The 16664-nt window shown below is 35.2% G+C and overlaps 1 protein-coding gene across 5 annotated transcripts in view; it reads left to right on the top strand.

Moving 5' to 3' along the window:
• Window positions 1-2599: 2599 nt before the first annotated feature.
• The window catches only part of LOC117334656 (tubulin polyglutamylase ttll6-like), a 60763-nt gene continuing 46698 nt past the window's right edge, over window positions 2600-16664 (top strand). For all 5 annotated transcript variants that reach the window (XM_033894405.1, XM_033894403.1, XM_033894406.1 and 2 more), the window contains exons 1-2: window positions 2600-2687; window positions 13410-13744. In XM_033894405.1, the coding sequence (XP_033750296.1) occupies window positions 13459-13744 (286 nt within the window). In that variant the 5' untranslated portion in view covers window positions 2600-2687; window positions 13410-13458. The remainder of the gene's footprint in view (window positions 2688-13409; window positions 13745-16664) is intronic.

Consider the following 16664-nt stretch of genomic DNA (forward strand, 5'->3'; position numbering starts at 1 on the left):
TATAGATATATTTTTTTTTTTTTTTTTTTGCCAATCATCAAAAAATAATTAATTTTTATAAACATTTTTCTTCACAATAAAGATATTCAATAAATAGAGGTTACACAACGAGTGGTTGTTGGATATGGAATTTATTTCACACGAGTAAGTTATTTTTTAAAAGCTACAAAAGACACGAGCTTTTGCCAGTGTTTTTTGCAACTTTTAAAAAATAACTTACGAGTGTGAAATAAATTCCATATCCAACAACCACTTTTGATGATTCGCAAAAAAAAAAAAAAATATCTATATTTTTTTGAAAAACATTCACAGGTAGATATTATATATATGGGTAGTGTTAGATGGTAATTACAGGTAGGTAGGAGCTTGGCACAGCATGCTATACATGGACCCCTGGGGGATAATTGGGGACTTGACAAAACTATAGCCAGGTGTTTAAACAGGCACACCTTAAGACTGATCCTCATCTGATACATATATATAGGTAAGGTGTTATGGGGGTCCATAAGGTGGTGGTGAGGTGGGGTTCGGGCCCTGGGGCCCAGGTGGCCATTACAATAGGCATGTCCTGAGAGTACCAATTATAGATACAGGTACTTGTACATAACTTTTTGTGTAGATATTATATGTCTCTTACAGAACATAAATGAGAATATACGAAACTTCTGATTCTTGATTATGTGCTTTGAAATGATTTCATGGTTGAATTAACAGATATTAGTGATGTAACAATACATTAAATTTAAAGATATTTTTGTCTGATAAATTAATAAATATTAAAATATATGTACATATACAGTGTACTTGAAAAAAATCTAGAAACAGTCATCAAGGCCTAAGGTAGAATTAATCAATGATATAAAATGTATATTAATTACATCTAAAAAATAAAAAATAAATGAAAAGCATCAAAATTTTGAAATCAGGAAAATAAACCTTAATTTTACACTATAATGAAATCTTTTAAAAAAAATAGTGATAGGAAAACCCACAAATCCAATTGATAGAGTTTAAATTCCTCTTGTGCAATATAAGAACCGCAGTTATTTTGAGTTAATATTAGATAAAATTTTATCAACATTTGAATATACATTTTGTACCTGGTAAAGTCAGGATGACAGATATAAGGCAGTCAATTTACACAGGTCTGTATATGTAATAACTACAGGTATCTAACACAGGTGTCAAGTGGCACTATCCATTACCTGTATCGGGGGATTTGTGGTCACACCTGACTGGACGTAGTGCACTACTAGTTTACCTGTAGCTTAAATGTAGTGCACTACTAGTTTAAACGTAGTGCACAGGAGTGCATTAGGAGTGCACTAGGGTGTAAAGGTTAGCTTACACTCAACTGTACACATTATACAGAAGAATAAATTTATCAGTATTAGTGGTACACATTATACAGAAGAATAAATTTATCAATATCAGTGGTACACATTATACCGAATAATAAATTTATCAATATCAGTGGTACACATTATACCGAATAATAAATTTATCAATATAAGTGGTACACATTAAACAGAAGAATAAATTTATCAATATTATGGGTACACATTATAAAGAAGAATTATCAATATTAGTGGTACACATTATACAGAAGAATAAATTTATCAATACTAGAGGTACACATAAAACAAAAGAATAAATTTATCAGTACGAGTGGTACACATTATATAGAAGAGTATAGAGATTATAGTGATCAAGATTTAATATACCTACATTATATGTATCTATGATTTACGTTTATCCAACTGTCTCCGATAGTCAATATAAGTTGGACGTTCAAATTTATAGTGTTTTTGCACCTACATTCTGCTGATTCGCTCAGAAAAATAGCATAATAATCCTAGTGTCTTGGTTAAACTCGCTATAATGTACAGAATATAGTTTGCCCAAATTTGGTCAGAATGGTCTGAAGCATAATTTGGTGAAGGGGAATAAATTTTGCATAAATGGTTATTCTGGTCCCCAAAGGGCCGGAGTGGTAAGTTTCCATTGGGGAAGTAGAAGCAGGGACGTATCATATGTTATTATTATATGTCCCTGGTAGAAGTAAGTCCTTTAAATCACTACTAGTAGTTGTGAACCGGTACAACGACTCACAGAAAACGGATCTAATCGTACTACTGTATTACTGCAATATCCGGGTGGTCGATACAGGCCCGTTAGGTCTTTGTTTAAATAAAAGAAATAACCTTTAGTCTAGTTAAAAAAAATTTCATTCGTTTATTTTATTTCCATTTTTCCAATATACATTATTTTTAATTTCATAGTAATGAACAACGTGTATGATGGGGGTGTGTTTGAAAGAGTTATCTTTCTTTGTGTGGTCTCTGTTATTATTTGAGGTCAAGGATTTTCACTGAGCAACGATTGACCAATCACCGCTTCTAATTACATTCGGACTACATTAAATATTTAATAGCTTCGTTGATTTATTTTCTTATGTTCTTTCCATATATTATTTAATTTCAAGATGAATATAAACTATGTGATAAAAATACATACTACTATTTATTCGTTACAACTTGTCGGAATAAATTTCTTAAAAATCATTGCGGAATAATATTGTTTACATTGGATGCGTGATAGGGTTACTAAGAGTCGCCATGTTTAAACAATATGGCGGAACGTGTGTGGGAAATAACGTAACATCATGATATTACTCCAAGCAGTAGGTATGTAAACACTTTAGATTGATGTTTTGCATTATTGAATTAGATCAGCAGAAAATGGGTTTAAAACGACGTTCTGACATGTAAATGTTTCCAAAGAATCCAGGAGTCGTTCAAAGAGAACACGAAAGTACAAGTTATAGACTAACACACAACAGTAACGTTAAGTAGGCCTACTGTACATTACTGAATTGAGTATAGGTCTACTACAGCGTGTAATATTCCGTGTATGAGTGTATCTGTACTTTAGTCTTTATGCTTTTAAATGGGATGTTTGTGATTGGGAATGATCTGAAGGTTGTAAGCGTACATATTATATGTTGATTACCTGCAAATTGTGTTGAACATTTCATGACCCGAGATGTTACTGTACAGTAGAGTAGGGTTTGGAGTGGAATTTGATAACGTGTTCAGATTAGATGACCTAAAGTATTTCATTGTTATATGTACCATACTTTCAATGTATGTAAATTTTGTCAAAATATGTAATGGATATCTTTCTCACAGTGTCCGAACAGTTCATATATGGCATTGTACATGTAGTTCCCAAGAAAGAAATTGGTCACTTCTTTGAATAGTAGGATATTTTCCATGCTCATAGAAGACGTATAGTAGTGCATGCATACAAATGACACTCGTGGACTTCAAGGCACACCTTTTACCCATAGTCATTGAAGCACTTTCATAAACTGTCGTACATATACACAGTTTTTAACTGTCTAACATCCATCCTACTGTAAAAAAAAATCACTGTAAGTAACCCTCCCCGCCCAATCACAAATTGCGCAAGTCAAAATCATCAGTTCTTTGATGACAACTCTGCAACCATAAGAAGAAGACATCCTGGCCTTTTCGTCTCATCATTTTGGGAAGAAAATTGGTGAATTGGAAAAGTTGACAAATATGAAATAATTTCAATTGGGAATGGGGCCATTCAGTGATACATGTACTTCCTACATGGAAAAGATCACTGGCATAACAAAGATATATAATATAAAAGAATTCATCAAAATCAGGAAATTACACTATTTCAATATAACATTCACAAAATGTGCCTGCAATTAAAGTGTATATATGTATATCAACTATTTCCCACTTGAATAGGGCAATGAAGTCTTAACTCTGACTTTAAAATAACTTTGGTTACTTCACTATGAAAGTAAGACAGGTCTTTCACTTCCCTTTTGGCTTTTAAAGGGAAGATAAAACATTATGCCATATACTATAGACGTATATGCACATTCCTTCAAAGCCAAGAGACAAAACTGTATCTCAAATAATGAAAGCCGACTTACTTCAGGATAATTAGAGTTGACTAGATACCTTGTTACATTATATAAGGTAAAGTTTCCTTCCTTATAGTGGTAATACAATGTATGTAATTTGCTACCAATCCCTGACATTGTTAAATCCAGATATAATACTATAACACAATCATATTAACCACATGTATGGGGGCCTCCTGCAGACTTGTTTCTCTGTCCTTTTTATGGTATTAAGTCACACAGCTATTCTGAAATCATGAAAACTGGTCTGCTGGAACACATTGGATTTCTCTTTTGTTTATATTTATCTAAATGTACCTTTAGGAAGTCCTTTATTGTATACATGTAACACCACTGTCATCACATAGTTCTCAAATGTCTTTGATAGCATTAAATATTAAAGTTAATACAATACTGTATTGTATATATATATATTCAATGGTTCATTATAACAGAAATAAGGACTGATTACTACAGAGTTATTGATGGGGAAAATCTCAGCTATCCCAGTCATATGGTCACCCACAAGGGTATATATATATACAGCATAATAATTCTATACAAAAGTTTGTGCCAATTTCAGGTAAATTTCATAGACAGGGATCCAGAGGCCCCCCCCCCCCCCCCCCCCCAAAAAAAAATTGGCAAGTGACCATTTATTTGCAAGAAATGAATCTAAGAATTTCATCAGAACACAACAGTTCATTCCAGAAAAAAAATTATATGCCCCCTTCCTCCCCAGCCCAAATCCTGGATAATAGTCGCCTTCCCTAGCTGACATGCATAGCAGACATGTTAATTGCTGATACTATGTGACAGCTTTGAAGGCAATAATTTGAATAAATCTGATTATTTTAAGTTGTAGGTCCAAGGTTGCAGGTTGTTATAATTTAGTGTCCTATTAAAGTTTACATGAACAATTAAGTACTCCAAACCACACCCACTACAATATAAATTGTTCATTTGTCAGTTACACAAGAAGAAACAACCATCCATTTGTGATTAGCTTACTCATTTCAGTAAGAATACTTTGCCTGACATGTTAACTATATATCAGAGTGCTCTCTAGATTTATGATGATAACTATATATCAGAGTGCTCTCTAGATTTACGATGAAGCCATGGTAAACAATCAAAATCTGTTGAAGGCTATGTACATTATATCCCACATAATTCATTGTAACTTAGTTAGATAGTACAATGAAGAAGTGGCAGTATATATAAATACAGTGGACCCTCGATAATCCGAACACCTTCGTTCCCAGTCCAAACCGTCCGGATTACGAGTTTTCCGGACTGCCGAATTTCGTGTACCAGGTCAAAAAAATTGTCGTGTAAGAGTTATCTCCCTTGATTATATACAATCCGAGACGTTCCATAAACACGTCTAATTGTCAGACTTTTTAACAATAAATATACTTATGTTTCTGATATGATTCTTTTTTTTGCTTTGTAGAAAGTAAAAAATAAACTGTTTTTAAAAGAACATGTAAAGTGAAAGTTGTTTTATTTATAGCGGGCATATGTGACCTACAAACAACACACGTGTCACGTCCCGGAGGTTCACAAACAAGTAGAAATTACAAACGTTAAATACCTTAAATAAAATACCCCGATTTTACAACTTACCGTCAGTCTATGTTTTTTATGATTTTTACGTACCAGAAACCCCAAGCTATCTATTTAAAAGTACGCGACACCAGCGAGAACTACCCAAGATGTCCGATAATTATCCAACTCGTATTCACTTAACAATGTGACGCTTAGTTAAGTATCAGAAGACTACTGACTAATTTGTGTATAATCAACCCAGTTCTTGTGATCACTGCTTAATACGTAAATGTGTATGTAATTAATAACATGCAACTTTCAACGAATCGTCGTTTCACGTAACGTTAACGGTGTTACAAGCCGATATCCGTGTTTACCCAATACAAGTGTTAATGATGTTAATTACCGATCATCAATTGAACTGAATGTTTGTGCATCAATTCTGTAACAATTAGGTCGTAGAGAAAAAGCAATGTACCGTTTTAAAATTAAAAGCTACACATTGTAACACAGGTAAACACCCGGGGCTATGACCTGGCAGCGGTCGCTATGACTACGCACAGTGTCAAGCGATATTCTGTACAGCTGTCGACACGGGTGACTTGCTCCGACATTTTTTTCTCCTCGTGGTGAAAAAAATCGTCCGGATTATTGAGGGAAATTTACTAATGAAAAGTACGTTCCGTTCCCAAAATGGGCTTCCGGAATCGGAATCCGAATTTCCGGACTGGTGAGTACAAATAACGTTACGGAAATCCGTTCCCGTGCATTTCCGTCCGGACTGTGAGTTTTCCGGACTATGGGCGTCCGGATTATCGCGGGTCCACTGTACATAAAGAAACACTCGACAACTCGTCTTCAGCGCTTTTGTCGCATCTTGGCGATTCTTCAGACTATATTATGAAATGAAAATGAATATTTCGTATACCAATTGTGACACTCGTAGCAGGAAGCAAAGTGTTTCACCATATTTCTTTCTTTTAAAATAATCAATTCACTTGAACCTTTTAAAACATTGTCAGAAAATAGTTACAGAACTAAATTTTTAGAAATTAAAATATTGAAGGCTTATATGAAAACATATATGAGTGCCTTAAAATCAGTCAACATTCATTACATCAGTGATTCACGAAGAGGTTGGTATTTTAGGCCACCTTATAGCTATAGGAAGTCTTTGGTAAGGTCAAATTGACTGAAATTTCAAAAATCTTCTTCTCAAAATACAGATATGGTGGAATCAAATACTCTTCATTGATGGTATTGTCTTAGGGTACTTTACCCAAATGTCTAGGTCATTGAGTCATCTGTCAAGGTGACTTGGTCATCTATCAAGGTCAAGGTTAAAAGTGTATAATTTTACTGATTTTAATAATTTATTATAATACAATGAAACTAGTTGGTCTGAATTAAATAAGAAGTCACCTGACCACCAGTCAAGGTCACAGGGTCAGAGGTCAAGGTCACTTCAAATGTCAAGTTAAAATTTTGTATTTTTCACTAATGAACATTTTGTAATGACATTTTGTTTAGAATCAAACATATATTAAGCTGAGTGAAAGTCAAGTTCACTGGGTCAAAAGTAAAGGTAAAATTTTGTATCTTTTTATAGATGAATATTTCGTTATGACATGATGAATTATATCAGAACTAAAGTTGCCTTTAGGGCCCATATAGGCCCCTTGTTAAATTAGTAGCCTGTTCTTTGAAATGAAATACCGTATTTGACCTAATAAGGGCGCAGATCGCGGGTAATTGACAGTGGGGGCGCCCTTATTAAGATTAGTTATTCTGAAGTTTTATGAAACAGACTATACCTTATAGCAGAATACCCAAGGCTGTGGAAACGGTAAAATATTCGATCATAAAAATATTCCAGATGAAGATGTCTATTCATTATCATATATTAAGCTTAAACATCACTTGAATATTCCTGTAAACTTGTAAACCATGCGAGCTGATCTTTAGACCAGAGAGCATGTGTTCCACCATTTATGTTCAAATGGAACTCTTTTGTGTTCTATTTATAGACACAGGTGATTTCCCAGATCATATCAGACATCGTTTTCTTTGACCTAATAATTGATTTACAATGTCATTTACTAGCTTTCTGTTCTGAACAAAAGTTATTTATCAAAAAGAATGAAGTTTTTACTTTATCTTTAAATAAAGATGGTAAGTTATTATTTGTATGTGTGTTTAGTGTCGGGTGCTCTTTGCACTGACATGTCATCTGTGTGTGTAGGAATAGACAAAATGTGGCGAAAGTTGTGTTCTAGTTACTTAATTTGCTGAAGAAAATAGAACACATAAAGTAGCAAAACATTTCACATGAATTATTACCTTTGAACACCATTTTGACACTCAGTCAAAGATTTATTTCCTTGAAGAAATGTAGGGGCGCCATTATTAGGTCAAATACGGTACCTTAAGGTAAAATATATATATATATAAGTGAAAAGCAGCCATACTTTGAAAGATTAAGATAATGAACCCCTGTATGGTTAAGTTGATGAATGTATTCATGTATTACATTATACTGGTTCAATGTATATGACTTGAGACACGATACCTCAGTAAGGTGTCTACCAATGCAAATGACGAGATAGCTATCAAGTGAGACTGTTCATTTAGAATTCATAACAGATTTGGATATCCCATTTTATCATATCTTATTTAAATCTTGACTTCAAGGGATTTGGAATATCAGTGAACCTGAGTAACTTGTAACTTGTAATTGTGTGTGATTCTTCAGGACATTAAAACTTCAGAAGGAACAAGAAAGGGTGCTAATTTTTACATTTAGCCATCCCTGTAGCACTTTGAAACATGGGAAATGAAAAGGGTCCCTTTCTATTTTCAGAGAGTTCATTTAAACTTTTAAACTGTATAGAATAATGCAATTCAGTCTTGGGGATAACCTAATCTATAAAATATCCAATGAAAATAGTGTCACTACAGGGCTGGGTGAGCAGTATAACTACAAGTCTGGGTGAGGAGTATAACTACAAGGCTGGGTGAGGAGTATAACTACAGGGCTGGGTGAGGAGTATAACTACAGGGCTGGGTGAGGAGTATAACTACATGGCTGGGTGAGGAGTATAACTACAGGGCTGGGTGAGGAGTATAACTACAGGGCTGGGTGAGGAGTATAACTACAGGGCTGGGTGAGGAGTATAACTACAGGGCTGGGTGAGGAGTATAACTACAGGGCTGGGTGAAGAGTATAACTACAGGGCTGGGTGAGGAGTATAACTACAGGGCTGGGTGAAGAGTATAACTACAGGGCTGGGTGAGGAGTATAACTACAGGGCTGGGTGAAGAGTATAACTACAGGACTGGGTGAGGAGTATCACTACAGGGCTGGGTGAGGAGTATAACTACAGGGCTGGGTGAGGAGTATAACTACAGGGCTGGGTGAGGAGTATAACTACAGGGCTGGGTGAGGAGTATAACTACAGGGCTGGGTGAGGAGTATAACTACAGGGCTGGGTGAGGAGTATAACTACAGGGCTGGGTGAGGAGTATAACTATAGGGCTGGGTGAGGAGTATAACTATACTATAGGGCTGGGTGAGCAGTATAACTACAGGGCTGGGTGAGGAGTATAACTACAGGGCTGGGTGAGGAGTGTCACTACAGGGCTGGGTGAGGAGTATAACTACAAGGATGGGTGAGGAGTATAACTACAAGGCTGGGTGAGGAGTATAACTATAGGGCTGGGTGAGGAGTATAACTACAGGGCTGGGTGAGGAGTATAACTACAGGGCTGGGTGAGGAGTATCACTATAGGGCTGGGTGAGGAGTAGTACTACAGGGCTGGGTGAGGAGTATAACTACAGGACTGGATGAGGAGTATAACTACAGGGCTGGGTGAGGAGTATTACTACAGGGCTGGGTGAGGAGTATAACTACAGGGCTGGGTGAGGAGTATCACTATAGGGCTGGGTGAGGAGTAGTACTACAGGGCTGGGTGAGGAGTATAACTACAGGGCTGGGTGAGGAGTATTACTACAGGGCTGGGTGAGGAGTATTACTACAGGGCTGGGTGAGGAGTATCACTACAGGGCTGGGTGAGGAGTATCACTATAGGGCTGGGTGAGGAGTATAACTACAGGGCTGGGTGAGGAGTATCACTACAGGGCTGGGTGAGGAGTGTCACTACAGGGCTGGGTGAGGAGTATAACTATAGGGCTGGGTGAGGAGTATAACTATAGGGCTGGGTGAGGAGTATAACTATAGGGCTGGGTGAGGAGTATAACTATAGGGCTGGGTGAGCAGTATAACTACAGGGCTGGGTGAGGAGTATAACTACAGGGCTGGGTGAAGAGTAGTACTACAGGGCTGGGTGAGGAATATAACTACAGGGCTGGGTGAGGAGTATAACTACAGGGCTTGGTGAGGAGTATAACTACAGGGCTGGATGAGGAGTATAACTACAGGGCTGGATGAGGAGTATAACTACAGGGCTGGGTGAGGAGTATAACTACAGGGCTGGGTGAGGAGTATAACTACAGGGCTGGGTGAGGAGTATAACTACAGGGCTGGGTGAGGAGTATAACTACAGGGCTGGGTGAGGAGTATAACTACAGGACTGGATGAGGAGTATCACTACAGGGCTGGGTGAGGAGTATATAACTACAGGGCTGGGTGAGGAGTATAACTACAGGACTGGATGAGGAGTATCACTACAGGGCTGGGTGAGGAGTATATAACTACAGGGCTGGATGAGGAGTATAACTACAGGGCTGGGTGAGGAGTATAACTACAGGACTGGATGAGGAGTATCACTACAGGGCTGGGTGAGGAGTATATAACTACAGGGCTGGATGAGGAGTATAACTACAGGGCTGGATGAGGAGTATAACTACAGGGCTGGGTGAGGAGTATAACTACAGGGCTGGGTGAGGAGTATAACTATAGGGCTGGGTGAGGAGTACCTATACTATAGGGCTGGGTGAGGAGATACATTATATAAAGTCTGTTACAGGGACAGATCAAGTCTGTCAAGAGTTTGAGGTTCCAGGTTCGAATCCTGATCTTGTTAAATGTATATATATATATTCAATCTATGGTTATTCAAGGTATGTTGAAGTTTATAATAAATAATGTAGAATTCGGCAAACAAATCCTGGATAATATGCAAAGTTATGCAGATCAAACTTGTATAATTTCCTGTGGATTTTTGATATGGCGCACAATCACTTCAATTGTTAAAAAGGCTTGAAATACTGAGATATATGTACATGTTTGTGTGCAAATGACTTATGAGAATTTTATAGTGGCTGGTCTCACCTGCTGGAGAAATGCCAACATAATATTCCGCTGGCCTATCCTAATGATATTGTATATATAATACCTCTACTTCTGGCTCACACAATGGCATGTCAATATGAAGACCTGAGATACATGTCAATGTTTAAGAATATTATTCTGTCAGAACCACACATCTGTACGCATGACCACTCGTTGAGGAATATCGAAACATTTTATATCATGTATACTTGGTCCCGACCCAGCTGCTGTTCTGGAATAATCAGCATACCAGGGAACAGATCACCTGAATTCGGATTTTCTAAACAAGCTTCCAACTGTATGACCACTGGATTTAATTTTGGATATGAAAAATTAGTTTAACAGCAAGTTGTGGATTTTGACTCTTGCTGTACATTGGACAGTGTATGCATTCCATTTATGTTGAAAATTGTATTTTGATACTTGATAAAGAGCAGGCACAGCGGAACTATTTGGGGATTAATTCCAATTAGATTGTTTTAATATGAAACAAAAGTTTCACTTGGATCCTGTGTCAGTGTGTATTATATATACAATAACTTTTTTGAAAGAGCAACGTCCAACTATAAGAAACATTTTTTATGTGAACTTAGAAATTGTGGTCAAACCTTTACATTGCCAGGAAAATCAAATAACGATTCTAAATGGTGATGAATCAGGAATACCTTTAACAAAATGGTGAGATGTCAATGTCTTTAAGAATGTGTTGCTGTATTTAATAAATATGTGCCTCTCCAAGGATCAATGGCATATTAAGAATGTATTACCATATTTCATCTGAGGATTAACGACACATTTATAAGTCCATCCAACTGACCGGACATATTAATGGTTCAGGTCCATTGGTCATTTTATAATGTTTTTCTTTTTTGTAAAGAGATTTCTTCTCCCCATTAAGAATTACTATACTTCATTTTTATAATATATTTTCATCTTGTCCAGAGAGATGATCACTTATTTAAGTTATTTTATCATCAATTTCGTCAAAGCTAAGAAAGCATTATTATTGTAATGTATATATATAGTTGTGCTTTTCTGAATGGCCCTCCAAATTAACAATTTTGAAAGAGTTATTGCCCCTTTTCAGCAGTTAATCTGACTAATAAGAACTGCATTTAGTTATAATTAAATGTGTATGTAAATATGGCTTAAAACATCTTGCAGTGATATTTATCAATAAAACATATATATATGTAACTATAAATATGATGCTGTCTGTATGAATGTCCAATTCTGAATTACATTTGATTTTTGGGATTAAATTTTGGGTGGAGACTCCAGCTACCAATTCGGTTTTAGTAATCATCATGTTAACTTCTATACAAATGTGGTTGTCACCAGCTGCAGGATTTGAATCCTTAAGTTCCAGTTCAGGTGGGTAATGAATATTTATCTGATTACTGATCCAAACAGCATACTGTAATGTATATAGCTGTTTAAAGTTTTAATGACGCCATACCGTACACCTTATCATAAACCTTTCTATGTACATGTCCTAGTCTATATTTGTTGCGACTTCTTTCTAGCTAATCTGGCCATAACTTTATATACATATACCTACAGTGGTCCATGTACCATTAAAAACTTATTGTAACTCAACTGAAAAATTAATTGTAATTCAACTGGAACTCTTTTGTTTTGTCTGGTGTTCGTTCATGATCTGTGGTTAATTGTTATTCATTGATCAATCAAGGAATAAAAACAACAATGATTAGGGGTTCAAATTTCATATACAGTTATATATAATAATATTGGCTTGATAACTCTTTGTAAAATACATTTTTAATTTGCTACTGCTTTGAAATTTATTTTCGTTTTAAATATAAAGATTTTAAATATTAATCTAAAAAGCAAATGGGTAATTGAGTTTTACAACTATGGCAATTTATTGTCATCATGTTTTCCACATATGATCTGTTTTTATTTGCTATGTTTGAATAATCTATTTTGGGCTACCATTGTTGAAAGCAAATTCTGTATTTGTTTGGAAATGGCCTCACCAGAAATAATTCTAGGTCATATTTTTGTGTTTTGAAGAAAGTGGATGGAATGTTCTTGATATTGTATTGTGCATTCTGGATACTTTATAGAGATTTTTGTTAAAAAAAATTGTAAAAATTCCTGAATTTAGACCTAAAATATTTCTGTCGTGTCTTTTATGCTGACAGTGACAGAGTTTACTTGTAAACATTGTAGTTTTCCTACAACTGGCTATACACAATTAATAGAAAACAACATTGTACCTAATTATGGTTTAATTCAGTTTAAATCTTTGAATGTGCATTGTTTATGTCAGAACATAGTTCATTTTAAGCAATTGATAGTCTGTTTAACAATTTACAATCTCATTTTTCATTATTAAATTTTACAGGCTTCTAATCTAATTTCACATTATCATAATTTTACCAGCTGATCCTCAACAGTATATTAGATACAATTTGATACATGTACAGTGCACAGTGCCAATGCATATATATATATATCAATAACAAATTATTTATGTTAAAATAATTTATATAAGTTGATTTAACTTGTTTGGAATGATTTAAAATATAAAAATATAAAAAAAGTATTAACATTTTACCAACTGATTGTTAACAGTAAATGTGTGTTTCCAGGTTAGTCAGCGAGTAGTGACACAGCCAGGGCGCGGTCGACCAGACAAGTATGGACAGTCCATATGACAAGGACGATCAGTCCGATGATGGCGAGGACCAAAGTGAAGTAGGACAGTCCACTTATCGCGACCAGCAAGAGGAAGTTGCTTCCGGAATGTCGGATTCTGAGTCAGACAGTGATCAGGAGGAGGTGGACCCAGACGGGACGGATTCTGGTTACGATAACAATGATGGTGTCGGAGGTGGTCCGGAGCTGTCCCTCATGGATGGAGAGTCGATCCTGGTCCAACAACCACTGGAGATGGAGGGTGAAGGCGAAGGGTATGGAGACGAAGGTTAGTGTCACTGTTATACTGTATATCAAAATTATGTCTGTACCAATGTAACGAAAGCAGTTAATCTAGGATTATGGGAACACTCTCCCTTTTCATGGTAGGGACATTTTGGAACAGGCTCATTGTAAAGACCAAAGAGACATAGTCTTTGGGGAATATGCTACAGGCTATCATTAGTGAAATAGGTCTAGATCATAACCCCTGAACTAAAATCGGGCTAATCAATCTACATTTTCAATTCATTAATATATTCATAATCCACAATTTCCGTCTCGCATTAACTATGGTTGTCAAGCACAGCGGGTATTGACACAGAGTTAGTAGAGACTTGGTCGATTGTTCTCTAGGAACTGCTAACCTCGTGGAGAAGTTAAATATTCACTCATTTCCGCAAGCTTCAGTTTAGTTTTTGACATAAGCTTTTTTTAGAGATCATCGGGTAACTGGAGAAAGCCCTAAAATTGTGTAGATTAGTCCTTTGAAAATGGCACCATATACATCTAGTTGACGTTCCAGTAACGTCACAAATAGACCACATCATAATTTTTTTGCGGATTCCTGCTTTTATTAATCTGCTGAGCCTTTTTTCACTGCCTTACACTAATTTTAATGCAGTCAGAGTTTACTAAGATGAAGAAGGGAGAGATGTTAATATAAAAAATAGTGCCATATCATGTTGGCATCATTTTTGTAAAGAAAAACAGACAAAAAGTAAGGAACTTGTTTAGAAATTTTTATCATATTCCTATAATAACTGAATGAAACTAATCACTTGTTTGAAATCTGCAGTTACAAAAGGTGGATGTGCCAGCTTTGAAAGCCATCTTAAGAAATGTCTTTATATTAGCTATACACTGCTAGACAATAACTGGTCAATATGGAGCGCTGTATTATCAACATGTCCCTATTGATATTAAATAGATTTTTACCTGTGATCTTACAAAATCAATATGTATTTTATCTATTTATGAAAGCCCAGACATGTTTTCACTGGTATCAAGTAGATAAATTGTCTTTAAGACAGACGCCCAAGGTGAAAAAGGTATGCAGGTTCAATGTTAATAAAATACCTTGTGTAATGGTAACTTCTGGAAACACCAGTGAAAGCAATATGGATCACAATATCACGTTACTATAGAAGATATATAAATACCCCTGGTATGTATTTTAAAATTAGTTTTTGAAAAAATATTTATGTAATTAAGTACATGAAGAAATTGAAAATATTCATACAAAACAAATATTTTTCCACTAAATACTTACATTAAATATTTGCATAGATTGTTTTCAAAAATTGAATTACATTATTTTGATTTAATATTGCATAGATTATTTTGAAAACTTAAACTGCTGGTATTTTAAATCAAATTTGAACAGATTATAGAGAGGCTCCTGTTTGAAACATATTGTGTATTCGTGTGTAAAGTCAATTTAAAGGTCTGTGATATACCAGAAAATAACCAAGTGCTCCGAGCATGTAAAGCTAGATAAATCTACCTGTTTATTTATAATTACGTACCCAATTAAACGATTACCTTTATAAAAGATAGGCTATTTAATCTCTAAAGGAAATAAATTGTTTTTTTTTATATTGAATTAAAATTGTATTCAATACTATCTAATTTTTAAAGTTTGATATCAAGGTAAATAAAGCCTGATGATGGTGGTGTTTTTAATAGGGCGATTTTTGTGTGTACATGTACGGGTATCAGCGTAACAACAAAGAAATGTTTATTGATAGTAGCACATGTTGTTATGTTAGGGGTGTAGATTTCAAGTCTCCTGTCTTGAAACAGATGGTGTTTCAAGATTAAGGTCTTTTTAGCTAAGTCCTATTGTTCTTCATGTAGGTAATTATATCTAAACTGTGTATATACATCTTTATAAAATCGTGTCACAATCAACATATTAACAGACAATAAGACACATGGTGTATTATCTGTCCCAAGAATTTTGGAAACAGACCAGGGTCTACCTTGTCCATTCAGCTTTGATATGGTGTACATGTTAACTAGTATTTTGCAGTCAAGTAAAAATATGTCACTTCATATTGTTTCGGTTCACGATTTGTGCAATATAGACAGCTGGTTGATAGTCCCAAAAGATTATCAACAATCGACCATTAAGTACACCTTTTGTTTTAACCGTAAATGCTGTTTTTGCTTATTTAAAATTGAACTCGCAGATTTAATGTAGATGCATTAAGGTTTTTGAATGTCTGTCTATCTGTCTGCTTGTCTGTCCATCACAGCTCTTTGTCCAGGTTTGTACAGGCCTTGAAAAGGCCCTAAAACAAGGCATAGACTTGAAAGTGGTAAAATGGCCTTAAAATGCTTATAAGTCTGCATACCTATATAGCTAAGCTACATCGACTGGTACGTGTCATCAGGCAACAAAGTTTATAAGTCGGCAATGTAAAACTGGTAAATTATGCAATATTACCAAAACAAAATAACATACCAAAAAGTGTTTAAATAAACTTTAAGATTAATTTTGTAACATTTAGGTAATGAGTCAAAAATGTCTTGTTGTATGTAAAAGTTTTGTTGCCTTTGGTATGACTATATGTGTCCACAGTTTTTGAAAGCCTTAATTAACTTTAAAAAAAAAAAGATCTAGAAAGGCCTTAAAAAGGCTTTTTATTCCATATGGAGATTCCTGTACGTACCCTGTTGTCATCATGATCACTAGCAGTCATTTTACAAACAGTGTTTGATTAAATTTTACACGAATTTTGACAATGGATATTTTATATAGGTCAAGGTCACTGTTACAGTGCACGTGTTAGTGTATTTAGAATTAATTTTCACAATAAAACTCTTGCTGGTTTTGATTAAACATCATAACATTTTTAATTTTGTGCGTCCTCAGTTGCTTTTTTACAAAGGCATACTTGTGTCTTAGACAAGTTTTGATATCC

The sequence above is a fragment of the Pecten maximus genome, chromosome 9 (genome assembly GCF_902652985.1).
Source record: "Pecten maximus chromosome 9, xPecMax1.1, whole genome shotgun sequence".
Taxonomy (NCBI): domain Eukaryota; kingdom Metazoa; phylum Mollusca; class Bivalvia; order Pectinida; family Pectinidae; genus Pecten; species Pecten maximus.